We start from the raw sequence: 27,699 nt of genomic DNA, 5'->3' as shown, positions 1-27,699 counted from the left end.
ATGGCTACTTCCTGCAGGATAATGCACCATGCCACAAAGTTTGAATAATTTCTAATTGGTTTCTTGAACATGACAATGAGTCCACTGTACTAAAATGGCCGTCATAGTCACTCAGATCTCAACCCAATGGAGCATCTTTGGGATGTGGTGGAACGGGAGCTTCGTGCCCTGGATGTGCATCTCACAAATCTCCATCAACTGCAAGATGCTATCCTATCAATATGGGCCAACATTTCTAAAGAATGCTTTCAGCACCTTGTTGAATTAATGCCACTTAGAATTAAGGCAGTTCTGAAGGTGAACGGGGGTTAAACACAGTATTAGTATGGTGTTCCTTATAATCCTTTAGGTGAGTTTATAATGTGTGTGTTTGTGTATGTGTGAGAGTGAGTGAGAATGGTAAAATAGGACAATTTGCTCTTGTAATTTTCAAGAAAAATGTCAAGGCTTAGAAAATTACCCTATACTTAAAAGTGTTCCTTTTTTCCTCTTTTTGGACAACCAACCAATCACAGTCTTCAAAAGACTGTGTCATACGTAGCAACGGGGTCAGCCTAGGATTCATAGTTGGAATATTCATCTTTGTATATAATGAAATATTTTGCCTCTTCACTAAGATAAAAGTTTTTGTATTTTCCTTGCTCAGAGTGCTCTCATATCGGTCCCGAAAAGCTCTTAAGCTAAGACTCCTACATAAAACTTTTTAAGCTAAAATAGGAGTTTTCTGAGAGGTCATATGGGTCGATGTTGTTGATGCCAAGCAGTTTCTCTAAAGTCTCTCCTGTCAGAGCACACATTTGAATATCCGTGTTTACTAGTGTTGACTACAAGCCAGGCACAAGCCTGCCGCACTCGTGATGAAAACTGAAGTCAAAGGGTCTCGATCGCCCCCAGGTGGTTGGTCCCAGTATAGGTCACTTTTCTAGTGGACGTGAGACAAACTATACAATCAACTACACTTAAAATAATTTTTCCCCTAAGATAGCTTCTGTCAGTTTATGCAGTTTTTTTTTTTTTTTTTGTCACTGAGCGAAAGTCTTACGGGTTTGGAATGACAGGAGGGTAAGTAATGACAGAATTTTAGTTTTTTGGTGAACTATCCCTTTAAGCACTCCAATTTAAGATACCATAGTACAACACTAGCCAGATACAACAAATATAATGGGTGATGCATGTCTAAGGATGACTGAACTTTTAAGTCCAGCTGAACTTCTCAGTGTAACCCTGCTCATTAGAGTTATTTTTTTATTTTAGACAAACTGTTTGTTAGCATTTTGTTTATCAAACAATGTGGTCAAAATTTGAATGAAAATCACTGTTATGTACCATCACAAGCCTCATCTTTTGGTTTCTATGGAAGAAAGAATTCGTTTAGAACAGGGATGGTAAAAAATATGGCCTTCAGAAACTTTAGAACAACATGAGCGTACAGTAAATGAGTTCAAACAATGACTGATTTTTAAACATTTTCTTTAAGAGTATTAAATCACAAAATAAACATATCAAGCATATGATGTCATCTTGACAATTAGGTCATATTTGGTTCTGCAAAATCAAATGGATATTTTACTCAAGATTGAAATACAAACCAAAAAACAATAGCTGTTAACAGTGTTCTCCTCGTTTATAGATTTACATCTTTAATTATATTATTCAAGTATAATCCACAGCCAAAGACCCTCCATTTACTGCTGTAAAGTTAAGCTTGAGGCCAAATAAAGTGCATATTCATCATTCTAACATATGGCATTTAATTATTTTCAAATCCATTTCTGTCTGGTACACACACGTTGATATGCCCAATGGTTCATTTTGCAGTTTCTTTTTGCCGATCTGTCCAGTATTTATCGTAGGCCTCCTGGAACATGTTCTTACAGCTTATCTTGGCCTTCAAGCGAGAGCAGATGAGGAAGGAGCCGCCCATCTTGCGGTGCAGTGAGTATGTTTCCTCCGGCGGAGGAGTCAGACGCTCCTTCAGCATCACAGGAATCAGACTGTGGATCCGCTCTGTTGTGCTCTGGGACCCGAAATCAAATGGCTCATATGATGCGAATGCTTCCCCGAGGATCATCACTGCATCCACATGGGCGTCCACCATGGCCTGAAATATTGAAAAGAGTTGAGGGAAATTACACTCAAGGTTGTGTGCTATTCAGAACTGAATTGAATTAAGGTTTCGTGGGAAAAAGGATGCAAAACCATGATTTAAATTAGATTTTATATAATTAAATATATATAAAAGTAATCTGAAGCAGTACATTTTACATCCAATCACATTAATGATGGTAATAAATAAAGCAGGCAATGCACCGGCAATTTGACCAGAACTGAAACAAAATCCAGTGTCCTCTTAGTCTGAGACCAAAACAAAACCGAGTACAAATGTGGTCGAGACCGAAACCGTCTTGAGACACTAGTAAGTTACTCTAAAAAAGTAAAAGTAGCTGAATCGACCAGTTGAATAAAACAAGGATAGATGTGAAACTGATCTTTTAATTCTTTCAAATATATTATATAAAGTTGCAAAAATGATTATTGAACTGACCAAATTATTCAATGGGTTCCAAAGTTTCCCAAAAAAGCACCATTTTGAGAAAAAGCTGAGAAATTCTACATCCAGATACGCTTCAGAATGCTGATTAAAACACAGATGGAGTAGATCGAGTCCATCATCAAGCTGCACAGTCCTGTAGCTTGTCCAACATTTCATTGAGTAGCATTAGGCAGTTTTGATATATATGCAATATTTTACATAAGCATGCGATTATATGATATCGCTTGTTTCTGTGTCTTCTTTGCATGTGTTTTTATCATGAGATTCAGTACTCTTTCCGAAGATGTGTAATAGCGCCCCCCTACCATATTACAGTGAAAACACAGAAACCTGGAAAATTCTGTCAATGGCAGGGAAAGAGTTAATAATTGAATAAGTCAAATAATTATACTTGATTTCTTACTCCTTTGTTGTGTGATTACGTAAAGATTCTGTGACTTATAATTCAGTCAGTTCTTTCTATCACTGCCGTTCAACATGTGGAGTCAATTCCATTCACACTTATGAATGTCCAATGTTTACTATGCAAATGGAGCTTCTCAAACAAGCTGAATTATTATTATAAGCTACGTTATTTTTAGGTCGGTGGGCTCTTTGGAGTGAATTACTGTACCTTTGACTCGTATCCGGTCAGAAATTTCATATCAATTGAACGTCTTAAAACTCCCTCTCTGTCCCTGTCTGCAGCAGCCTTGATAATCTGATTAGGAAAACATTAATTTTACAAAATGTCAAAATTTAAATACACATAACAATTAAAAAAATATACAGATTGTAAAGTTTACAGTGTTACCTCAATATAGACATCAGTGAAGCTTGCATCAAAACCTCTAGTGGCTCCAAAGTCTAACAGAGCAACCTGCATATGAATGAATCCCTGAGAATATTAACTGCAACCAAAACAACACAGATTAAACGATTCCAAATATACAATAAAAACAGAGAAATATACCTTGTGTGTTTGTGGGTCAAAGAAGAAATTGGACCAGTTGGGATCCGTCTGCATGTATCGAAACTCAAAGAGTTCACGCAAACACAGAATCAGAATCTGCTCACAGATCTGATAAAGAGCAGATATAAACATTATGGCTGTTCAGGACTATAAAAATACTAAAAAAAGACTGCATCAGCCTGAAGGCATGTGTTGCCGGCTTTACCTCATTCTTGAGTTCCTGTGGCAAGTCATCAGCCTTATCCAAAGGGAAACCGGACACCAGCTCTGTAGTGAGGACATGCTGGCTGCTCAGTTCATCCACAACATTTGGCACGTAGAAATAAGGATGGCCCCTCAGTAACTCCCTGTGATGATATTAACACACACAGAATGTTACACCTGTGCCACAGAAAAAAAACACTGTACTCTACATAAACAATATATTGCAGAATGTTCCAGAAACATGAAATCTAACATGCATTTGAATATTTTTACACTAAACTTACACATTGGTATAATTTATATTACAAAAGGTGCAATAAAGTCAATTTGATTGGTGATATCTAACTCTATAACGAAATGCAGTTCATAATTCCTATCTATGATTCAGTGTTGTTCTTATAAAAATATCAAAAACAGTTTTTGTTACTATTAAAACAAAGCAAAAACAAAACAAAAAAACAATTGAATATTAGAAATGTTGCTATGGCAATTAACTGAAATAAAATAAAGGCAAAATATGTAAGATTTTGGGATTTAAATACCTATGTGTGTACTTGTACTTACATTATCCAAAATGTGTTTTTCTTCTAAGAATGTTTAAATCCAAAGAAATAAGTAATTATAACCAGGACACGGACCGTGTCCATGCGTCGCCTATTCTGTTTTTATTTTGAAGAAATCATGGAAACACCACAGATTCTTTAATATATAATTTTATTAGACAGTTGAGCAACTGTTTGGAGACATTCATTGACAGAAAACTAACCATTGTTATATAGGTCACCTGAGCAGTGCCACAGACTGATCGACTCCACGCCACGCCGCATTGCTGCAGTAATTTAGGCAAAAGGAGCCCCAACTAAGTACTGAGTGCTGTTCATGCTCAAACTTTTCATGTTCATACTTTTCAGTTGGCTAAGATTTCTAAAAATCCTTTCTTTGTATTTGTCTTAAGTAATAGTTTCTAATTTTCTATTCTTATTCTAATTTTCTGAGATACTGAATTTGGGATTTTCCTTATTTGTCAGTTATAATAATCAAAGTTAAAAGAAATAAACATTTGAAATATATCAGTCTGTATAATGAATGAATATAATGTACAAGTTTCACTTTTTGAATGGAATTAGTGAAATAAATCAACTTTTTGATTCTAATTATATGACCAGCACATGTATATGCGCTTTCCGTCTGACTTAGTACACAATGTAACTATACACTAGCCAAGAAATCTAGACGCACCCTAGTGGCAGCAAATCTAATCTGTCGCGAGTATCGTCTAGCAACTCTCAATACACGTCTGAGCTGTAAAAACCAAACTCTGGTCAGGCCAATCACATCGTGTATAGTCGGTGGGCGGGGCTTAACATAATGACGGCCGAGTAAACACAGAAGCTGGCGAACAGCGGTCTTTCGAATCAGCTTTGACCATGACTCTGGAAGACTTGGAGTTAAGCTTTTCTCTGAGAAAAGAACAAAGAACGGCACTGAAGTCATTCTTAAAAAGGGAAGATGTGTTCGGAGTTTTGCCGATCAGATACGGCGAAAGTTTAATCTATGAACTAGCTCCGCTTCACCTTCGTTGCTCTGGTTGGTTGTAGCGTTATCCTATTGTGTGCAGAGGGAGTGTGAAAGACAACCGTTTATCCCACCTCTCGGATTGAGCTGTCAATGGTGAGTTTCCAGACCACACATCTTGAGTCTGGCTTGTCAGGCTAACTATACACATCACAACATTTAAATAGGAAAATGTTGGCGTTATTTTGTCACTTATTGAGCAGTAGGCTAGATGGAGCCTTTTATCTCCAGTCTTTGTGCTAAGCTAGGCTAGCGGTGGGTGTGTCAGACAGAGTTATGGCACGCACGGAGATGAGAATGGTATGTATGGACTTATTAACTCAAAATGTAATTAATTATTAACTTAAAAGTTCAAAAAAGTTCCATCAGATTCTTTTCCACCGGCTGTAGAGGTGAAGGCAATAACTTCCATGATTCCTTGAAATCAAGCTACGACATTGTTTTACATATTGTGCCTTTAAGGTGAAATAGTTGGGGGGGGGGGGTTCTAAAAATAAATATTAAAGCTAAATATAAATTAATAGAAATGACAAAAGCACAAACTTAATCCAAATTAAAATGAAAACTGAAATAAATAAAAGCTAATTAGAAATATTAATAAATAATATAACATAAATAATACCTATTTAGCATATAAATAATACTAAAATAAAACTGGTCTGAAGTCTAACATTTGAGTATTAAGTCTCATTTAAATATTAAATGAACTAGGCTGAGATTATGGGCCCACACTTTGGATCTAGATATTGAAATACTCACTGGAATTTCTTGGCACATTTGGCTTCTCGTACATAATCACACTCCAAAGCCAATTCCCTGCTCATGACTTCTATGAGATGCTCCGGAAACAAACCTTCACGCGAACACAACGACAGATACAGTTACAGTAGGGCTAAAATAAAAGCATTCTGACACAACATAGTTCATACCTTCAGGTAAAGCATTGCTGATGCTGAGGACTGCCATTAGGTTGTTCACGTCGCTGTTTATACTTTTGGCCACTCCTGGATACTGGCAGCGTATAATAATGTTCAATTATTTAATGTCTAGAATAGGTCCAGCAGCACAAAGCATATATGTGAAACACTATGAAACAAAGCCAACTCTCGAACCTGGATTTTCATGGCCACCTCTCTGCCGTCCTTCATTCTGGCCAGGTGAACTTGACCGATGGAGGCCGCCGCAAACGGACGCTCCTCAAAGTACTCGAGTTTATCCTGCCAGTTTGGACCCAGATCACTGACCACCGTTTTCTGTCCAAATAATAAACACACCATAAAACAAAATCTTATATTGTTTTTAAACTTATATGCTGTTCGACCTGCGAAGTGTTATCACAGGCTACACCCAAACTAATCCAGATACATTTGGAATGCATTTTTATCCTCTATGATTTCTGCTTTGGCAATTTTGTGCTGCAAAACCCTCCCCAAGTTGATAAATTTTAATATTTATTTAACGTTGTTGTGTGGACAGTTAAAACTGAGATGATGCAACTTTGAAAAAGATTATGCATGTTTAGTCATGTGATGCATATTGTATGAAATTGCTCTCCTGCTGTAAAACATCTGTTTTAGACCATACATGCAATAGCCACTGAATGCGACCTAGTGAGATATTTTTTTAAATAAAATGATTGTGTCTGAAGAACAATGTGAGAATGTTATTATATCAGGTCTATTTGTAACATCTATTATTATTATGAGCTATTATTACATTTTATGCAATCACAGTAAAATTATTTCATTTTTCTGTGTTTCAATGTGAACGGGAAACTTTTGGAAAACACTTCAAATACTAGTGTGGATGGACAGCACTTTGAAATGTCATTTTCAAATGTATCTGGATTAATGTAGCCTTAGAAACCATTATATTAATGGAGTCAAAAATTATCATCTTTCTTAATATCTTTAAATTCAGCTCAACAGCAAAGCAGTTCACATTACAGACATAAAATCAATTGCAAACGTTTTTTAACTTTAAGCAGTGTTGGGGAAAGTTACTTGTAAAAGTAATGTATTACAATATTGCATTACTCCCTAATAAAGTAACTAATTGCCTAACTTAATTATGCAATTAAACTTCAATTTTGTTTATTGGTATAGTTTAATTGGATCCTCGAAGGTCAGAAATGAATTGGAATTGGATCCTGCAAAGACAATGGTTGATAAAGTGAGATTAAATACATGAAGTATATCTGCGCTGTTCAACATATTAAATTATTGCAGGTTTGGGTGTGCCACAGGTACAGAGTACAGGTGCGGAGACTAGATGGAGAGTTTGCAAGTTTATTGAGCACCAGTGAGAGTGTAACTGGGTGAAGTGCAGGTGAACTGGTGATGGCGTGGTCTGGGTAGGCTCAGGATGCACAGGGGAATCGTCAGAGAAATCGCTGGAGAGGAACGCTGGAGCACACGGAACACACACACACTGGACACAGGATTTTCGAGGAGACTAGGCAAGAGATGCTGGAGGCTGGTAGATAACATCGAGGGAGTCCTTAAGGTAAGCAGAAGAGGTTAGTACCTTTCTCTTGATGAGACCGGACAGTGACTGAGTGCCTGTATGTGACTTTTGTGCTGCTGGTGATTGGGGTTATGATGGGGTGATGATGGGCTGCAGGTGTGCGTGATCAGTATTCAGGTGAAAGTGTGCGCTGTGAATCTGTGACGTGGGAGCCTGGCGTGTCTGTGACATTACCCCCCCATCCACGGCCCGCTCCTGAGGGCCACGGACCCTGACTTCGTGGTGGTCGACCTCGGTCTCATGGTGCAGGTCTGTTGGGATGAGAGGCATGGAAATGTTCAAGCAGAGTAGGATCAAGAATGTCATTTCTGGGTACCCATGAACGTTGCAATGGTCCGTAGCCCTCCCAATCCACCAAGTACTCCAGGAGACCACCACGGCGCCGGGAGTCCAAGATCTCCTTTACGCTGTACGCGGTGCCGTCTTCCACAATGAGTGGGAGGGGGGTCTCTTCGGCAACGCCAGGCTCTGTGGAGGGAGAGACAGAAGGGTGGTGAGGCTTTAGGAGTGAAACGTGGAACGTGGGGTGAATCCGGAATTCAGGTGGGAGTTGGAGCTTGTAAGTGACAGGGTTGATCTGCTTGGTGATCTTGGAGGGGCCAATGAACCTGGGACTGAGCATCCTGCATGGCAGGTGCAATCTGAAGTCCAGTGTTGACAGCCATACCTTCTGTCCCGGCTGGAAAGTGGGAGTGTTGGACCGCCGAAGGTCAGCTGTCATCTTGCGCCTGCGCAGGGCTCGCTGAGTCCCTCTCGCTCTCCCGGAACCAGTAATCGATGGCTGGCACATCCGATGGTTCTCCCGATCAGGGGAACAGTGGGGGTTGGTACCCGAGCATGCATTGGAAGGGGGTCAGTCCAGTGGTACTCGGCCCAACCCAGGAACTGGTTCCAGGAGTTCTGGTGACCATGACAGAAGGTACGGAGTAATTGACCGATCTCCTGGATCTTCCTCTCCGTCTGCCTGTTTGTCTGCTGATGGTAGCCAGACGATAGACTTATGGTCACACCTAGGAGCGAGAGGAATGCTTTCCAGACTCAAGAGGTAAACTGTGGTCCTGTGTCCGACACAATGTCCTCAGGGATTCCGTAATACCAAAAGATTACATTAAACATTAACTCAGCTGTCTCTAGGGCTGTAGGCAGGCTCTTCAAAGTTAGAATCGGTCTACCACCACAAGGATGCAGGTATTGCCATTGGACACTGGGAGATCGGTGATGAAATCCACTCCTAGTTGTGACCATGGACGATTTGGCACGGGCAGCGGGAGGAGCTTGCCCACAGGGTGTCGGGGACTCTTGGAGATGGCACACTCCCGACACCCTCTCACGTACCACCTAACATCTCCTGCCATGTTGGGCCACCAGAAGCGATCATGTAGCAGCGAGATGGTTTCATTGGCCCCAGGGTGGCCATTGCCCAATGAGGTGTGAGCGGAGTGAATGAGTGAGGTGTGCCGTGCTCGTGGGATGTAATGGAGTCCTGGGGGGCAGCCCGGCGAGGTGTTGGTGGAGGCATTGGAGGAGGGCAGGGTCTCCTCGGACCAGGTGATGGGACTCATGAAGATCTTGTTTGGTAGAATGGGATCGGACCATTCAGGTTGTTCTTCGGAGGACTAGGCAAGAGACGCTGGAGGCTGGTAGATAACATCGAGGGAGTCCTTAAGGTAAGCAGAAGAGGTTAGTACCTTTCTCTTGATGAGACCGGACAGTGACTGAGTGCCTGTATGTGACTTTTGTGCTGCTGGTGATTGGGGTTATGATGGGGTGATGATGGGCTGCAGGTGTGCGTGATCAGTATTCAGGTGAGAGTGTGCGCTGTGAATCTGTGACGTGGGAGCCTGGCGTGTCTGTGACAGCGTGATGGTTTGCATTTGACTGTTTTTATTAATTTTGAGAAATCCTGAATCCTGTAAATGTACGCTCACTTTTAGTTCAGAACTACAACAACAGCATTATATATTTGAAAAAGTAACTCAAAAGATATTTTGTTGTAAATTTAAAATTTGCGTTACTTGTAATGTGTTACCCCAACACTGACTTTAAGATGCAAAAGCTGTTTCCAACTGTTTTCAACTCTCACATTTGAGGATATACCATCATTTGCTTGGTGGGCATGAAGTCGGCGCTCTGTCGAACACGGTCAAAGATCTTTGCAAGCTGAGGGTTGATGAAAGCATCGTCTATGGACAAGAAAAGATGAGCAGAACCAAAGATCAATGTGTAGCAGATCATGCAAACACGTTTTAGGCGAACTCCAAACATGTATTTTTGCTGCGTGAACGGCATGAAGCACTAAAAAAAGCTTTGCATGGTTATTGTGGCCAGCTGGTTTTCTTATTTTGGATCATGAATCAGCTAGCTGAGTCCTTCACCTCAATGACATGGCATATAATTCACCTCAATGACATGACATATAATGCATTACAGGCCTTTTAAAAAACAACAACAGATTAAATGAGACTTAATGTGATCTTATCAGCTTTCTGTCTGGATCTACTTTCCTTTTAACAGGTGACAAGATACAGAATGTAGTCAGCAACATAAACAGATCTACACTGTGTCCAGGGGAAGGGGTGTAATGATATTTCAGAATGACATTTGTGTTAAATTCTTAACAGGAATAAACCCTGCCATGAGTCAGTACAGCAAACAGGTCAATGCCAAGGGTATAGCAGCCGAATGAGAGAAGAAAACAAGTGATAAAAACCTTTTACCATCCTATTTTTAAATATTTGTGATAAAATTAGTATGAATAATTAGTATAAATAGAATGGTTTTATTCACTGATAAGCAATCTATACTATATATATATAGTATAGATTGCTGATCAGTGAATAATATCATTCTATTTATACTAATTATTCATACTAATGCCACGCGCCTTACCATTACGGGCAGAAGTCACATCTGCACAGACTAGCATGGGTTTATGATGTCACCAACCCAGGAAGAAGCTTGTTGTAGTGCAAACCGGTCGTTTTTGTAGGCAATAAACTGTGGTAAATTTAAAAGACAATATCTCCGTTTACATTGAACTTTCAGCGCTGTAACTTTGCAGATATTGTTTATGCTCAAGCAGCAACATTACACACAAACTAAAGTTAAAAAAGTGAAATCGCATGCAACCACCCCTTTAGGATTGAACATTGGTCTGGGGAGTCTGCTCTGTATTTTCTAGTGCACAAGGGGCGTGATCAACTGGCATTATTCAAATTACTCTGTACGTAATTGGATAGTCCTTCAACCAATCAGACCACAGGAAACGATCAACGGGAAACGACTCATCGTTTCTACATCCGTCATTGTGTTAAACCCACCAAAAGCGTGCCAGGTGGACAATGACAAATGACAAAGCTAGACCACATACTGCATCAATTACAACATCATGGCTGTGTAGAAGAAGGATCCGTGTACTGAAATGGCCAGCCTGCAGTCGCATCATAGAGAGGAAGATGCGACAAAGAAGACCTAAGATAGTTGAGCAACTAGAAGCCTGTATTAGACAAGAATGGGACAACATTCCTATTCCTAAACTTGACCAACTTGTCTCCTCAGTCCCCAGACTGTATTATATATATATATTACACAGTCACTTTCAAAAATATTAAATATTTCCAAACTGGTAGTGTATATGGGGTACTTCAAATAAATAATTAAGCTTGCACTGAATTTAAAAAAGACTACACTAATGTTCATTATCGCTACAGACAGATGTGTTTGGAAGAATCTCTCACCCTGGATGCTGAGCATCTGTCCTAGTTTAAGTGCGGCTCCTCTCACTTTGCAGAGAGTACGAACAATCCTCTCAGCATTGGCTTCTGATATGAATGGGTTTGAGTCCAGAATTGCTTTTTTCTGTCCTGCCAAAGAGGAGAGAGAAATAAAACAACCCAACTTGTAAATCACCGCCAACCATAATGTCCAACCATATTTACCCACCTGATTTATCTCCAGGTGCAAGACTCTTTTTTGCCACTTCAGCAATGGCTCCAATGCCCAGTCCAACAGCTAAACCTGTGGGAAACAAGACAGTTTTTACGTTTGCTTTTTTGCCAAACCCTACCTTTTTTGAGATAATTAAACAAGCAATCACACTATAATGTGTTTGTGTTATCTCACCTCCGAAGTTCACCAACCTTCCGAGCCTCGTGACTGGCACTTTTCTCTCTCTGGCACTCTTACTTAGCTGAGAAAACAACAGTGGATAATATACTCAGAGAAGGTGTTTCTAGTTACTGCTTTAAGATAAAAATCGATTGCAATGCCGCTTAGATGTTAAAGAATTCAAAGTAAATCAGACCAAAACATATCATTTTTAACACTTTCAGTCAGGGCGGTGTTACAAAAAAGAATTTACAGTTTGTGTGCTGTACCATTTGCTTATGTTTTCTGGAATCAGGTGTTTTAATTTCTTTGGTTGTGTCAACACCTTCTCTTTTCAGTCCACTGTAATATCTGTGGTCTTGGTGGAATGAACAGATCTTCCCATAGACGTGCTGTTGGGCTGGACAAATCTCTCCAAATAGCCTCTGTCCAGATCTCCCCAAATACCTGTCACGACCCGTGGCACGTTCAACAACACCCATAACGCCACTGGACCTGGAGGCATTTGGGTGGCTGCAACTGTCACACTCCTGAAACTGAGCATGTAGAGCAAACAAAGTAAAAATTCGGTCTACATTGATCTGGATGAAGCTTTGGAAATGTTGACTTCAAATCATGGCAGATAACACCACTCAGACAGCAGATTGTCAATCTTACCTGTTCTTTCAGGAGAGGTGTGGTGAAACGGACTCGTTTTTGACCTCCAAGTGTAACTTTTCTGAACCTGTTGATTCCCCTTATCAATAACATATCAGCTGCCATTTTTATCTTCCAGAGCTGTAAAATAAGAACTTTTGATATATATATATATATATATATATATATATATATATATATATATATATATATATATATATATATATATATATATATACACTTATATATATAAGTGATCAAATCGATTAAATCGATTAATCACATGCAAAAGTTTATGTTTACATAAAATCTATCTATCTATCTATCTATCTATCTATCTATCTATCTATCTATCTATCTATCTATCTATCTATCTATCTATCTATCTATCTATCTATCTATCTATCTATCTATCTATCTGTCTGTCTGTCTGTCTGTCTGTCTGTCTGTCTGTCTGTCTGTCTGACTGTCTGTGTACTGTGAATAATTATTATGGCTATATATAAATGTGTGTGTGTGTACTGTGTGTAGTTATTATGGCTATATATAAATACACACACATGCATGTATATATATATATATATATATATATATATATATATATATATATATATATATATATATATATATATATATATATATATATTGTATTTCAATTAGTATATACATGCAAATATTTTTTAAATAAATACCTGAATGACTGTGCATTTACAATTTTGCATATATATAATAAGTATATACAACACGCACACACACGCACGCGCGCGCACGCACGCACGCACACACACACACACACACACACACAAACTTTTATTTTGGATGCGATTTGACAGCACTCATATATATATATATATATATATATATATATATATATATATATATATATATATATATATATATATATATATATATATATATATATATATATATATATATATATATATGAGTATGATATATAGTATCGTAATTAAAATAACGTTATAGTGACATAATATTATAGCTTTTAGTCAAATTTTGAATAAAAATAATAATTAATAATAAAAAGCCTACACATATATGTATAACCTACATACATAAAAACAACACTTAACACTTAGAATGCAATCTCCATTGGATTCAGAATGAACCCTGATCAATTCTACATTAATTCATGATTCAAACTTCATTTAACAAGTTAAATGACAGCAGTGAACTAATGACCAAACAAGCTTTCTGGTGCATATTTCATAAGGAATAAACTTACTACAATCCTTAGTTGCATTCACTTAAGTCTTCATACACCAGTCTATGCTCAGTCTTCATTAAGTCTCCGTGAGCTGCCCGGGCATACCATGGCATGCAAATGAAGCAGTGTGAAAACAGTGAGCTGAGGTTCTGAGATACTGCAGCCAAAAACGGATTCACTAAGCGCTTCTTCCTCCAGGCGGCGCTACGGACATAGGTTGCCAGTTCTGCGTAAACAAAACTATCCCAATGGCAATAAAAATAGACCTATGACCAGATCACAAATATAAAAACTTTTAAACCTGGTTTCAAAAACAAGGCTTAAGCCTTGTAGTTTTTGGATTAAAAATGTTTTGTAAAATATTATTTTTTTCATTCTTTTTTAAAATGCCTTCACTGAAAGTAACTAGCAGTGATATATCTTAATCACTGCCATTGTTTTGTCTCAAGATGAACACATACACTAAGGCATGTACCATTTTAAAAGCTACTTGAATGTCTTGATTTATTCTAAGGCCCAATACTAGCTTAATCTAAACCCTGTCTGAAACCAGGATATATGCTATTCCCTTACCAAAAATACATATTTTATAGACTAGTCACTGCGCAAAATTAAAAACACTAGCCTGTATCTTAGTGATCAGAAAAGTACAATGCTATCATTATTTCTATACAAGCATTTCAGTCAAATAAAATTTCAAACCCTTAACCCACAAGTGTTAAAGGGAAAGTGCACCCAAAAACTAAATGCTTACCCCCAGGGCATCCAAGATATAGGTGTGTTTGTTTCTTCAGTAGAACACAAATTAATATTTTTACATATATATGGGGTATTTTATATGAGAGTAAAAAACACATAGACATACAAATCACAGTTTTAAACACAGTAGCTCGTGGAGACACATTGATGTCTTTAAGACACACAAATGATCAGTTTGTGTGAGAATCCGATCTCTTTCGTGTATCTCTACGCCATATCGTGTAATTTATCATAGCTATCAAAATCCAGTGTTCTGTATTTTCCGTACGTGAGTATTTGTTGTAGCTGGCTATAAAAAAATAAAAAATAAAATAAAAAAAAAGTTGTGTACTGTGCTAATTACATTACAGCTCTTACAGGTTGTTGGCCTTGTTTGTCTCGTTGCTTCTATTGCTCTACCCTTTTTTGTAAGTCGCTTTGGATAAAAGCGTGTGCTAAATGATTAAATGTAAATGTTAAATGTAAAATGTAAATGTAATTTGACCTCACTTGCAGTCAGTGATGGCGTGGTGACGACTAATGTACATAGTGTTGTATTTGAGGTAAAAATGATATAAAAACTGTTGGGTTTCTCGCACAAACTGTTTGTTTTGTGTCTTAAGACATCAATGTATCGTCACGTGCCACAGGGTTTAATTTGGATTCGTATGTTACTCTCATAAAAATACATCCCATTGACATGCATTATAGGAGAAACAGTGTGAGTTAAAAATCTTCATTTGTGTTCTACTGAAGAAACAAACACACCTACATCTTGGATGCCCTGGAGGTAAGCAGATAAACATCTCATTTTTGGGGAACTATTACTCTAAAGGATCCCACTTGCGCAGGAAAACATCAGACTAGGCAACTCTGGCAAGGACCGCCCATTTTTAGATTTGAGACAAATTGTATTTTCTGCCATCTACTGGTAAAAGCAAGTTTTCCACTTTTGTTTTTACAGTATTGAAAGTTAATTTCATTACTCTAACCTTTTTGTTGCCTGGCCTTCCATTTCTTTCTATAGTTTACCCACGTGAACACTGTATGTATTTAAAAGCCCTATTCAGACGGTAATTGTTTCTCTTGTGGACATCTGTAAAAAATAAACGTGCGTGCCATTGCCACCTCAGCGATAAACTCGTTCATTCAGAAGGTGATTTACGGTGAAGGAGCGAGTCTCTTAATCTCTTTAACCTTTGTTGCTGTTTCACCTTCTCTTTATAGCTAGCGATCTTTTCCTTGTCCATTTTCTTTGTTTTTATTAGATCCCCCGTGCATCCCGTTCTTTCAAAATAAAAATACTTTGAGGTCCTTTACACTCCCCACACCAAATTATTTTTAAATCATATATTGTTTTAACACACTTAAATTTAAACATAAATAATTTTAAATAAAACAATCCCTTCAATGAACAACTATTAACCTTATAAGCTTAACTGTATGTTAACTTACAGTTTTCTCTTAAGAAAATTCTAATAGTACAACTAACTTATGAAATGGATGTTCAACCACAGACTCTGCTCTGCCTTTCACCCTTTTTGTTCAGATTTCTGTCACCAAGAATTATTCTGACCCTCCTAACGAGTCCATCTTTGTCTGTTACTGTCACCGAGACTCTTCCAAGCCTCCACGCAGATCTTGGTTGTGTTTTGTCAGTGTCCATCTCTACATCACCTACTTGAATGTTTCTCTGTGCCACTGTTGTCTGAACATGATGTTATGGAGATACTCCTTCCTCAAGTGGTTCCAAAATTGATCTGCTAGGAAATTTCCTTGACGCCATCTCTTCTTTCCATACAAATCCTCTCTAACAAACCTCCCAGGAAGAGGTAGAGCAGTAGTAGACTTCATGGAGATGAGGTGATTAGGAGTGAGTGGTTCCAAACTGTTTGGATTGTTCAGGTTCTCTGTTGTAAGAGGGCGACTATTCACAATCACAGTAATACAAAAAGGTCCATAGGGAAGCATCATTGAGTCGAGAAAATGAGATGGTGAGTGTAGCGTTGAGAACATTCCTCACAGTCCTTATTTGTCTTTCCCACACTCCGCCTGCATGACATGCGTGAGATGCATTTAATTCTAAATCACATTGTTTTTCCGCAATAAATGTTCTCAGTCTCACTGCATCAACTTCCTGTAGAGCTGTAGCGAGTTCATCTTTGGCCCCTACAAAATTGGTCCCTTGGTCACGCTTAATTTGCTTGACTGAGCCACATGTGAAATAAAGCATCACAGTCTGTTGAAAAAGGCATCGGTTGATAGGTCATCCAGCATTTCTACATGAATAGCATGAGAATAAAAACATGTAAAGAGCAGGCCATATCTTTTTTTTCTTTGCATCCTTGTTTATTGATAAACGGCTCAAAGACATCCATGCCACAATAGGTGAAAGGTGGAGAGGGTTCCACTCTTTCTGTGGGGAGATCACTCATTTTCTGTTCTTCCACGGATCGCCTTAGTTTCAGACAAAACACACACTGGCGAATATAGGATTCAACTGTTTGGCTCAGCTTGGGGATAGTCATTGGATCGAATCTGATTCATGGTAAAGCCTTTGCCCTGATGATTAACCCTTTCATGATGGTATGCGATTATCAGTTTTGTGACATGATGTTCTCTTGGAATGACTGTTGGATATTTGAATGAGTTAGGAAGAGATGAACTGTGTAGTCGTTCTCCCACATTGAGAAGGCCATCACTGTCTAAAAAAGCATCAAGATGGTAAAGTTTGTTGTTCCTTGGTAAATAGTCTACCTTTGCTTAGTATTTTTATTTCCTCTTGATATACTTGTCTTTGCAGATCTTTGACACCATGAGTTTAGCATTTTGTCATTCATTAAAAGTAGAGTGTGAGACCGACATAGACGTGATGGAGTATAATATGTTAAAGGACAACTCCGGTGAGAAATGAACCTAGGGGTAATTAACAGATGATTACAGAGTAGATCGTTCTCTGGGATGCGTTTTCATGGAACTCGAATGTAAAGAGTTTTATCTTTAAAAACAGATTAACTTATAACACTAGTCTATGGGGCACAGAGTAGTGAAATTAAATCGCTAGTTAATACCACTAACAAGGCTCAAAATAGCCTCACACTAACACAGTAGCATAATGAGGGTCCCAACATGCAAACCGAAGTATTGAGAACTTTGTAAGAGTACAAACAGTTTAATAAGAAGACACTTTATAGACATAGTGCTTTACGCGATCACGGACAGGTGCCATCTTGGAAAACAGTCTCGACTCATCGAGCGACGAGAGCTCTGCTAAGTGATGAACTGTGACTTGGAATCTCATTTTCCGGAAGAAAACACTGAACACAACAGAGAAAATAAATAAATAAATACAAAAATGTCCATGTTATTACATTTCACAAACTTAATTCCTATCGACCAGCTCACTTAGAACAGCGCTCGTAGATTGATTCATCGAGACTGTTTTTCGAGATGGTGCCTGTCCGTGAACGCGTAAGGCACTATGTTTACAACGTATCTTCTTATTAAACTGTTTGTACTCTTACAAAGTTCTCAATGCTTCGGTTTGCATGTAGGGACCCTCATTATGCTGCCGTGTTAGTGTGAGGCTATTTTGAGCCTTGTTAGTGGTATTAACTAGCGATTTAATTTTACCACCCTGTGTCTACCCTGTGCCCCATAGACAAGCATTATAAGCTAATCTGTTTTTAGAGATAAAACTGTTTACATTCGATTTTCAAGAAAACGCATCCCAGAGAACGATCTACTCTGTAACCATCTGTTAATTACCCCTAGGTTCATTTCTCACCGGAGTTGTCCTTTAAGAGCTTGCACTGGGGAGCTAAACCATTTAGACATTTGTAAGTAATAAGTATGATTTTAAAAAGTATGCAATGTTTAATAGGGAGCCAGTGCAGTGTTGACAGAACCGGGCTAATATGATCATACTTCCTGGTTCTAGTAAGAACTCGAGCTGCTGCGTTTTGGACCAGTTGGAGTTTGTTTATTAAGCAAGCAGGGCAACCACCCAGTAGAGCATTACAATAATCTAACCTTGAGCTCATGAACGCATGTACTAACTGTTCAGCATTTTGCATTAAAAGTATGTGCTGTAATTTAGATATATTTTTAAGATGGTAGAATGCAGTTTTACAGACGCTAGAAACATGGCTTTCAAATGAAATATTGGTATCAAAGAGCACACCAAGGTTCCTGTCACAATTCACCAGTGTGAGTGCCCGTGATCACCACCAGAGGGCACTCCACCCCGGACTGTCACTCCATCACAAACTACATTACCCATGAGTCTGGGGAAAGGATTATGGGTAATGGAGTTTGTGATGGAGTGACAGTCCGGGGTGCAGTGCCCTCTGGTGGTGATCACGGGCACTCACACTGGTGAATTGCGACAGTTCCTCACTGACGACTATGGCTTGATAGAGCAGTCATCAAGTGTTAGACAGTATTCTAGGTCAGTGGTTCCCAACCACATTCCTGGAGCCCCCCTAACACTACAAATGTTGCATATCTCCTTTGACTGATACTAATGAGTGAAATAATGTCACTACTAATGAGCTGATGACCTGAATCAGGTGTGTTTGATTGAGGAGACATGCAAAATGTGCAGTGTTAGGGGGGCTCCAGGAATGTGGTTGGGAACCACTGTTCTAGGTTACTACTTATGGAGCTTTTCTGTGAAATAATTAAAAATTCAGTTTTATCTGAATTAAGTTGCAAGTTAAGTTAAGTTTAACTTAAATAAGTTTCATCCAAGTTTTTATATCAGCTAATGTATTCTGTTAATCTTATGAATTGGTAAGTTTTGTCAGGGTGTGAAGAAAGACCTGATGTTCTGCAGTTTGTGTGTGTAATGTTTGCACCTTTCTCACCTCAGGATCTCCGACTGGAAGCTCTGTGTTTTCATTTGCTGGAAGTTGTATTTCCTTTTCCTACAGGAATTTAGGGCCTGTTTACCAGTCGGTTGAGAGCAGTCCATCTACTGTTGTTCCCCTAGATGCCTTGTCTGCAGGGTTTTCATAGGTTAAAACATAAAACCACTGCTGAGGGGTCATATTGTTTTGGATCTTTTGCACCCTGTTTGCAACAAATGTGTGGAAACATCTTGCTTTATTACTTAAGTATCCTATAGTGACTTTAGAGTCTGTCCAAAATAACTCTTCCACATCGCTGCCTGAGACAGTTGCAGCTGTAAGTTCTAATCTTGGGATTGTGGTGACCTTTGTGGGAGACACGCGTGCTTTTCCCATGACAAAAACACAGTGAAAATCTCTGTCCTTATTTATCATTCTCAGATAATAACACTGTCTGTATCCATTGGTGCTTGCATCTGAAAAGTCTTTTTACCACCTTTTTCAAAGTTGGTAGGCATATAATATCTAGCTATCTGCAATTTCTCCAAATTAAATGAGATCTTTTTTCCAGCACTCCCACCGTGATGTGCAGGTAGTAGGTCGTCCCATCCGGTTTCTTGTCGACACATTTCTTGATGAATTCTTTTACCATTGAGAAGATAGAGGGCGACGAATCCTAGAGTGCTCTTCGGTTTGTGTCTCACAGAACACAAGATCTTTAGTCTTGATGTCAGATGCATGCTCTGACGTCGGTATGCTTCTTAGAAAGGCACTACTGTTGGACAAAAACTTATGCAATCGCAGGCCACCTCTGACACACAGTTCACGTGCCTCTTGAGTTAGCTGCATGCCGTCCTCCACTGTTTTCACACTTGTAACTCCATCATCCACATAAAAGTCTATTTTTTTAAGGATATGAACTGGGAGCCTAGTTGGGAAGTAATGCTGTTCTCTTTGGCCAGATGTTTTAACGCATAGTTTGCACAGCCTGGCGAAGAGATGCACCGTCATCCTGAACATCCTGAGGTTGTGTGCTTGTGTCTCCATCTCTCCACCACAGGAAGCGAAGGTAGTTACGATCTCTCTCCTGGACCTATAATTGATAGAACACTTTTCCTATGTCACACAGTAGAGCTATTTGATGTCATCGAAAGTGTAAAAGGACACCTGTCAGATTGTTAATCATGTCTGGACAAGCCTAGAGATGTTCGTTGAGACTGGTCCCTATATGTTTGACTGAGCAGTAAAAAACTATGCACAAAAACCTTTTCAGGTTTCTTTTTGTTTCATGGTGTAGTATATACCATGCCTCGCCAGGGAGTCCATCAACTTTGATTTCTTCATGTAGGCTACTTAATATAATCCTCCTTTGTATTTCTTGTTTCAGGTTAATTTCCTTTTGAGGTGATTAAGTCAGATCTCTGCGGATCTTATGCCTTGTTGAAGTTCATCAAGGAAGACGAGATCTTTTTGTGACACTGTGATGCCGTTTACACTGACTTCTCTGAAGTCACCTTCCATTGCACAGATTGCATCCAAGGGAGTTACTGGGGGAATTTCTTTGACGACAACACGATGGCAGAGGCTGCTCATCATACCTGTCTCAAGGTGGGGTTCTGAACTACCAACTAGGCTCCACCCTAGGTCTGTCTGAACGGCGTATGGTTCATCATCTCCGCCTAACATTGTTTGCCTGGGTGCTAAAGCTCTGGGACAATAGTAACCTGAGGAGAGGAGGGATTTCATCTATGATTTGTGAAAAGTGACTGCAGCGGTTGGCTGTCTCACAGGTTGGTATGTTTTGACGGTTGGCCGGTATGTAATCCTTTGTGTATGCATGAGAGAGAGTTTGATGATTGTTGTTGAACTGTAGCCTCTTATGAGGAGATCAGACAACTTTCCACTATTCACAGCCGTGTTCTTTCCCATCATAATAGTTAGTTTTAGTTTCACTGTAGACACCTCAGCTTGTAGTGTCAGTTCATGACTAACATCCTGGACAAAAAAAGCAGTATCACTCTGTGTGTTTAACCATGCATACAACTTTTTTTTTTTTTTTGCATGGGTTTGCAGCAGATGACACCCACACTGGAACTATCATTGAGGTACTGACAAGACACTCCTCCTCTGGCCACATGGTGTGACATGGCGGGTGTTGTTGCTAATGTGTGATTCTTTGTTGTATCTTCCATGTTCACATGCCTTTGTCCTTTCAGATCTTTACAGTAGTTCTCATCATGAAGATAGGTTGGGTGTCTTTTAGTGCAAATGTCACAGGTGAGGCAGTGTCTACAGTCCTTTGCACTATGACCTTGTTTCAAACAGCCATAACAATTTAACATCCTTCAATTTTCCAGGGACATTTTCATGAAGTTTGGACATTTGTGAAGCTAGTGTGTGCCTTGGCAGATTATGCATGGAGGTCTCATGTATGTTTTGGTTGCTGGTTGTTTGTCAGTTTGCACAGTAGTCTTCATGTTAAATGCACTTGTCTTATTCCTTTTAATGTCCTTTAGATTTATCTTACTGTTGGTTGATTCAAGAAAGTGAATCACATGGATGGAAGTTACTGGGTTAGGCTACTTCTAGGGACAGGAATGTAGCAAATCAATGAAGCTGGGAAAGTCTTTGCCCTTCATTAGTGTCTTTGAAACCTGGCGATTCCACCTGGCTGCTGTCCATTCAGGTAGTTTTGTAACAATTTTTGACTTTTATCGCAGTTGTATAGGATTTCCATTCCTTTTACATGAGGCATGGCACGCATGCATGCATTTACAAAGTCTGCAAAGTTTCTCAATCCTTCAGCATCCTTTGATTATATTTTTGGTCAGCAGGACAGTTTCTTTCTATATGCTTTCTGGATAACAAATGTCTGACCATATCATTGGTTGAGCCTTTCCCAAGCATCTTGGTAAGCTTCTTCATCATTTCTATAGAAAGTTTCCTCGAGGCATTTACAAACCGGACCGCTCGCATATCTTTTTTTAAGTAGTACAGTTTATCTGCAGCAGAGATGCCCTTTTGGTCAATTAGTGTCATGAAGGTGGATTTTCATTTAATAAAGTGAATTGGTTCACCATTGAATACTACTGGCTCTGGGGTAGGAAATCTATTCATCAATATACTTTCCTGCATGGCCCTTGCAAGCTGAGTAACAGTGGGGGCTCTGACAAGAATGTATATCGTCATACTTTGAGGTCCTTTACAATATGAACAGTTAATTTTGAAGTGATCTCTTCTTCGTACAACAATTAAAAGACCACATGACCTTGGTGTTTGTCAAAAAACAGTAGGTAATTCAGCCGGAGATTTTTACGCGGCTGGTGGGAGAAAATCACTGACATTCTGGATTCGCACAGAAATAAAATCACAGACTAGCACCTACAGATGATGAAAATAGCTTATGACCCCACGAAAAACAATTACTGCCCAAACAGGGCTTTGACTATCCTATAAATATGCTGTAAAAATCTTCACAAGCAGCTTAGTGTCAATTTGTTGCTCATTGACTTCTTTCAGTTTTGAGACCCACTGTATATTTATGTTTTTATTTCAGTTTATTTCATAAGCAATGATACAATATTTGTTTGACATCAAATCAAAGAAAATTTTTTTCTCAAAATACTTTTCTTCTGCTTTAGCAGTTGTGGTCATTAGCAGTCACACCACCGAATGGGAACAATAGGCTACATGTCGAATAAAAAACCCCAAATGATTAATATTTCAGTCAAATAAATGAAAATCCGATGTCCTCTGAAAAAAACAAAACAATTCTTGATCACAATTTCTCAATTTCAATTATTATTTTTTTTTTTTTAAAGACAGCTTTAAGCAACTTTGCAGAGGTGTGTATTAATGTCAAGCTTTGATTAATGTTTTTAATTTGGGGAAAAGGTGCAGGGCATTCTGGGTAGTGACCTCTATGACCTTCTCCAAGGGAATTCCTTTGATTTTGGCAATATATTCAGCACTAATGCGGATGTTCCTTGGTACATTCCTCACCTATATTTAAAACACAGATGTAAATTAATGAAAAAAAACATGTCAAATGATGTTTATGAAAAAAAACTGAAACCTGCCATACCTGCTTCTCGGGTCCCAGTGCAGGAGAGTCCGTCTCTAAACACATGCTCTCCAGAGGAAGCTGCTTCACAAGTTTCTGCTTCTTATAAGAGGTGGATATCATGTGATGTGTGAATAAATGCACTGTGGTGTTTTATTGTAAATTATACAAATGGATATACAATAAGTTAAATGTTTGGACAAGATCTTAAGACATTAGGAACATTTTCACATAAATACTTTCACTTAAATGCTTGAAATTAGTTTGTAGTCAAATATAAATGTGTATTTTTTTTATTAACAAAGGTTAATACAAAAAAATCTTTGCATTTGATTGAGAATGAATAAGCTCAAATATGAGTTTTGATTTGTTTGAGATTTTGGTTAATATGTAATTCTCATATTTACATTTCTGTTCATTTTGATTAGTTCTATTTTATTGTTCAAGCTTTTGTTTTGGAGTGTACACTATATTGCCAAAAGTTTTGGGATGCCTATCTTAACATGAACTTTAATGATATCCCATTCTTAATCTGTAGGATCTTTCTAACTCTTCTAGGAAGGCTTTCCTCAAGGTTAAGGAGTGTGTTTATGGGAATATGTGTCCCTTCTTCTAGAAGCACATTTGTGAGGTCAGGCACTGATGTTAAAAGAGAAGGCCTGTCTCTCAGTCTCCGCTCTAATTCATCCCAAAGGTGTTATATTGGGTTGAGGTCAGGACTCTGTGCAGGCCAGTCAAGTTCCTCCACATCAAACTCGCTCATCCATGTCTTTATGGACCTTGCTTTGTGCACTAGTGCGCAGCCATGCTGGAACAGGAAGGGACCATCCCCAAACTGTTCCCACAAAGTGGGGAGCATGAAATTGGCCAAAATGTCCTGGAATGCTGAAGCATTAAGATTTCCTCCCCTCCACCAAACTTTACAATTGGCACAATGCAGTCAGACAAGTATCGTACTCCTGGCAACTGCCAAACCCAGTCTCATCCATCGAACTGCCAGACAGAGAAGTGTGAATCAGCTTCGATGCAGCTGCCTGGCCATGGAAACCCATTTAATGAAGTTCTCTACAAAATGTTCTTGAGCTAATCTGAAGACAACTCAAAGTTTGGAGGTCTGAAGCTATTGACTCTGCTGAAAGTTGGCGACTTCTATACACTGTGTGCCTCAGCAGACTCCGGTCTGTGATTTTACGTAGTCTACCACTTCATGGCTGAGTTGCTGTTGTTCCCAATTGCTTCTACTTTGTTAAAATACCACTAACAGTTGACCGTGGAATATTGAGTAGTGAGGAAATTTCACGAATGGGCTTATTGCGCAGGTGGCAACCTATCACGGTATCAAGCTTGAATTCACTGAGCTCCTGAGAGCGACCCATTCTTTCACAAATGTTTGTAGAAGCGTCTGCATGCTTAGTGCTTGATTTCATACAGTTGTGGACATAGAAGGGACTGGAGCACCTAAAATCATTGATCTGGAGAGGTGTGCCAATACTTTTGGCAATCTAGTGTAGGTCTGTTAGCAGAGCAAATACTGAAAAGAGAGCTTGCAATTATTGGCATGAGTCGAAATCTTTTTACAGTATATTTACCTGATCACTCCTTACAATGGATGGAGGAATTGAGAAAAAATAACCAGCTTTTACACCCTCCATTGCAACCGAAGGTTTTCCGTCAAATGCATGAAGAAGTGCATTTTCTACACCTTATTGAAAACAGACAAGATTGAAAACAGACAACTGATTTATGAATAAATACTGTTTGTCAATGCATGTTTTGGTATGCATACCCAGCTCCTTCAAAAGATGGATGGTTGGTCTTCCAGCAGATCTTGAGTGTACATTCCTAACAGACAAAATGCATATATGCTATATGAAGGATCATAACTTATGTGCACAAATATACAAAGCCAGAAGACTGATACTTACAGAGGCAGATTTAACTGTTTGGCGATTTCAGCCTGTCGAATGAGTACCTGTCTCTGAGCGTCTTTCCCAGTGTCACTGTTGACAATACGTGGTGTGAAATCCAGGCCAACCTACATGTAATGATAACACAGTATAATCATAACATTGAATAGTTCATTTAGGTACTGATGGAAGAGGAAGACCTTGTTTTTTTTTTGCCTGCATTAACACAAAAGTTTGACTAACAATTTAAGACTGCTCATTAACAGTGCATTCATGCAGTAGTGAAGCAGTTGTTATTTTCTATTCATTAGACAATTAAAGGTAGGCTAGGCATTTGATTTATACAAATGTTTTGTTATTCTGGTTGAAACTTTTCACATCCTGATAGCAATCAATAATAGAAGTGGTTTAAATGTTAAAGCATGCACAAACACAGATCAGGCATAACATTATTGACAGGTGACTTGAATAACACTGATTATCTCTTCACCATCATGGCACCTATTAGTGGGTGGGATATATTAGGCAACAAGTGAACATTTTGTCCTCAAAGTTGATGTGTTAGAAGCAGGAAAAATGGGCAAGTGTAAGGATTTGAGCGAGTTTGATAAGGGCCAAATTGTGATGGCTAGACGACTGGGTCAGAGAAACTCTAAAACTGCAGCTCTTGTGGGATGTTCCTGGTTGAGTATGGAGCTGCATAACCACGGACAAGTAAGGGTGCCCATGCTGACCCCTGTCCTCAGCCGAAAGTGCTAACAGTTGACATGAGCATCAGAACTGGGATCACGGAGCAATGGAAGAATGTGGAGTATTTTCTTTAACATCTCATAGATGGCTGGGTATGTGTGCATTGCTGACCTAGGGAACACAAGGCACCAGGATGCACTATGGGAATAAGACAAGTAGGCAGAGGTAGTGTGATGATTTGGGCAATGTTCTGCTGGGAAACCTTGGGTCCTGCCATCCATGTGGATGTTACTTTGACACGTACCACCCACCTAAACATTGTTGCAAACCATGTACACCCTTTCATGGAAACAGTATTCCCTGGTGGCTGTGGCCTCTTTCAGCAGGATAATGCGCCTGCCACAAAGCAAAAAATCAGGAATGGTTTGATGAGCACAACAACGAGTTTGAGGTGTTGACTTGGCCTCTAAATTTCCCAGATCTCAATGCAACCGAGCATCTGTTGGATGTGCTGAACAAACAAGTCCGATCCATGGAGGCCCCACCTCGCAACTTACAGGACTTAAAGGATCCGCTGCTAACATCTTGGTGCCAGATACCACAGCACACCTTCAGGGGTTTAGTGGAGTCCATGTCTCGCTGTGTTGGGGCTGTTTCGGAAGCTAAAGGGGGACCAACACAATATTGGTTATGTTATGCCCAATCTGTGTATTTCTGTGGAAGTCTCAGAAACAAAACAATTCCTGAGACTGGTCTTCCTGTTTCATTGGAAATTAAGTCAACACATTGAATAATGCTGTGCATTTCAAAGTAGTGAAGGCACTTTAAGGGATTAATTAAAATCTTACAGAGTTCTATAAATACAGTATGTGTCTAACCTCACCAATAGCCACAATGTTCTCTTTGTATCTGTCAATCAGCGGTAATGCAGCATCTAAATCCTGCAGGGCAGAAAAGAAGGACACTGTGTCAGTTGTAAGTCAGCAAATAAAATACATGCATCTTTATTTGCACAAGTTTCAGACCTCAGGTAAGGCTCCCCTGGGTTGTGCTGGATCTTGGACAGGATGAACTCCAAGGCATGGCATAATAAATCCAGGGAACCTATAGGACATTAAAGCCATTTCATATCGAGTTTGAAATTAATATATATATATATATATATATATATATATATATATATATATATATATATATATATATATATATATATATATATATATATATATATATATATAAAAGATGTACCTTTGTGAGAGCTGTATAATTTTCTCAAATTCACCAGCATGCTCTGCTACAGCAAGAAGGGCAACAAGCCCAGCCTAATAATAAAATACACATTATTGCACTCTTAATATGGATATAAGATTGAAAGAGAATGTAGACTGAAAGCGGTACCTTTTTAGACTCTTTAATGACATCATCAATGTCCTAAAATAAACACAACACACAGATCATTATGGAACTTCTCAGATAGTTCCATAGTATTATGAACCTTGCAACTATATTTCTTTCTTACACTGTCAAAATCCTCGGCAGAAATATGACAGTGACAGTCGATATATCCTTGCATAGATGTATATTTTTCAGATCGTTCAAATGTCCACATGGATCAGCAGAAGTAAACTACACAAGCGGATGTGACGGTCATCTTTACCCCACTACGGCGAAG

The 27,699-nt window shown here is 39.0% G+C and overlaps 2 protein-coding genes across 3 annotated transcripts; both read right to left on the bottom strand.

The window, feature by feature from the left end:
• Nucleotides 1-1,202: 1,202 nt before the first annotated feature.
• Nucleotides 1,203-19,517, bottom strand: coq8ab (coenzyme Q8A, genome duplicate b). Its single transcript, XM_067454704.1, has 16 exons — nucleotides 19,386-19,517; nucleotides 13,798-14,045; nucleotides 12,576-12,695; nucleotides 12,188-12,454; nucleotides 11,934-12,000; nucleotides 11,754-11,828; nucleotides 11,549-11,674; nucleotides 9,909-9,994; nucleotides 6,398-6,538; nucleotides 6,215-6,296; nucleotides 6,045-6,138; nucleotides 3,712-3,853; nucleotides 3,507-3,614; nucleotides 3,348-3,413; nucleotides 3,168-3,254; nucleotides 1,203-2,101 (listed from the first exon to the last, which is right to left on the bottom strand). The coding sequence occupies exons 2-16, from the start codon at nucleotides 13,813-13,815 to the stop codon at nucleotides 1,808-1,810; spliced, it is 1,773 nt and encodes a 590-aa protein (XP_067310805.1). The 5' UTR covers nucleotides 13,816-14,045; nucleotides 19,386-19,517; the 3' UTR covers nucleotides 1,203-1,807.
• A 3,029-nt stretch (nucleotides 19,518-22,546) lies between these two features.
• Nucleotides 22,547-27,690, bottom strand: LOC137091549 (TatD DNase domain containing 3-like). 2 transcript variants are annotated; one of them, XM_067456083.1, is made up of 10 exons: nucleotides 27,547-27,690; nucleotides 27,426-27,458; nucleotides 27,276-27,349; nucleotides 27,053-27,131; nucleotides 26,906-26,968; nucleotides 25,356-25,465; nucleotides 25,217-25,272; nucleotides 25,020-25,132; nucleotides 23,452-23,532; nucleotides 22,547-23,369 (listed from the first exon to the last, which is right to left on the bottom strand). In XM_067456083.1, the coding sequence occupies exons 1-10, from the start codon at nucleotides 27,634-27,636 to the stop codon at nucleotides 23,226-23,228; spliced, it is 843 nt and encodes a 280-aa protein (XP_067312184.1). In that variant the 5' UTR covers nucleotides 27,637-27,690; the 3' UTR covers nucleotides 22,547-23,225. The 2 variants fall into 2 exon arrangements, with proteins under 2 accessions (XP_067312184.1, XP_067312185.1); XM_067456084.1 differs by having other exon boundaries at nucleotides 23,452-23,529.
• Between the last annotated feature and the right edge of the window lie 9 nt (nucleotides 27,691-27,699).

This window comes from Pseudorasbora parva, chromosome 10 (genome assembly GCF_024679245.1).
Source record: "Pseudorasbora parva isolate DD20220531a chromosome 10, ASM2467924v1, whole genome shotgun sequence".
NCBI classification, from domain to species: domain Eukaryota; kingdom Metazoa; phylum Chordata; class Actinopteri; order Cypriniformes; family Gobionidae; genus Pseudorasbora; species Pseudorasbora parva.
Note: the sequence above shows the minus strand (reverse complement) of the source record. Positions and strands in the feature narration are given on the sequence as shown.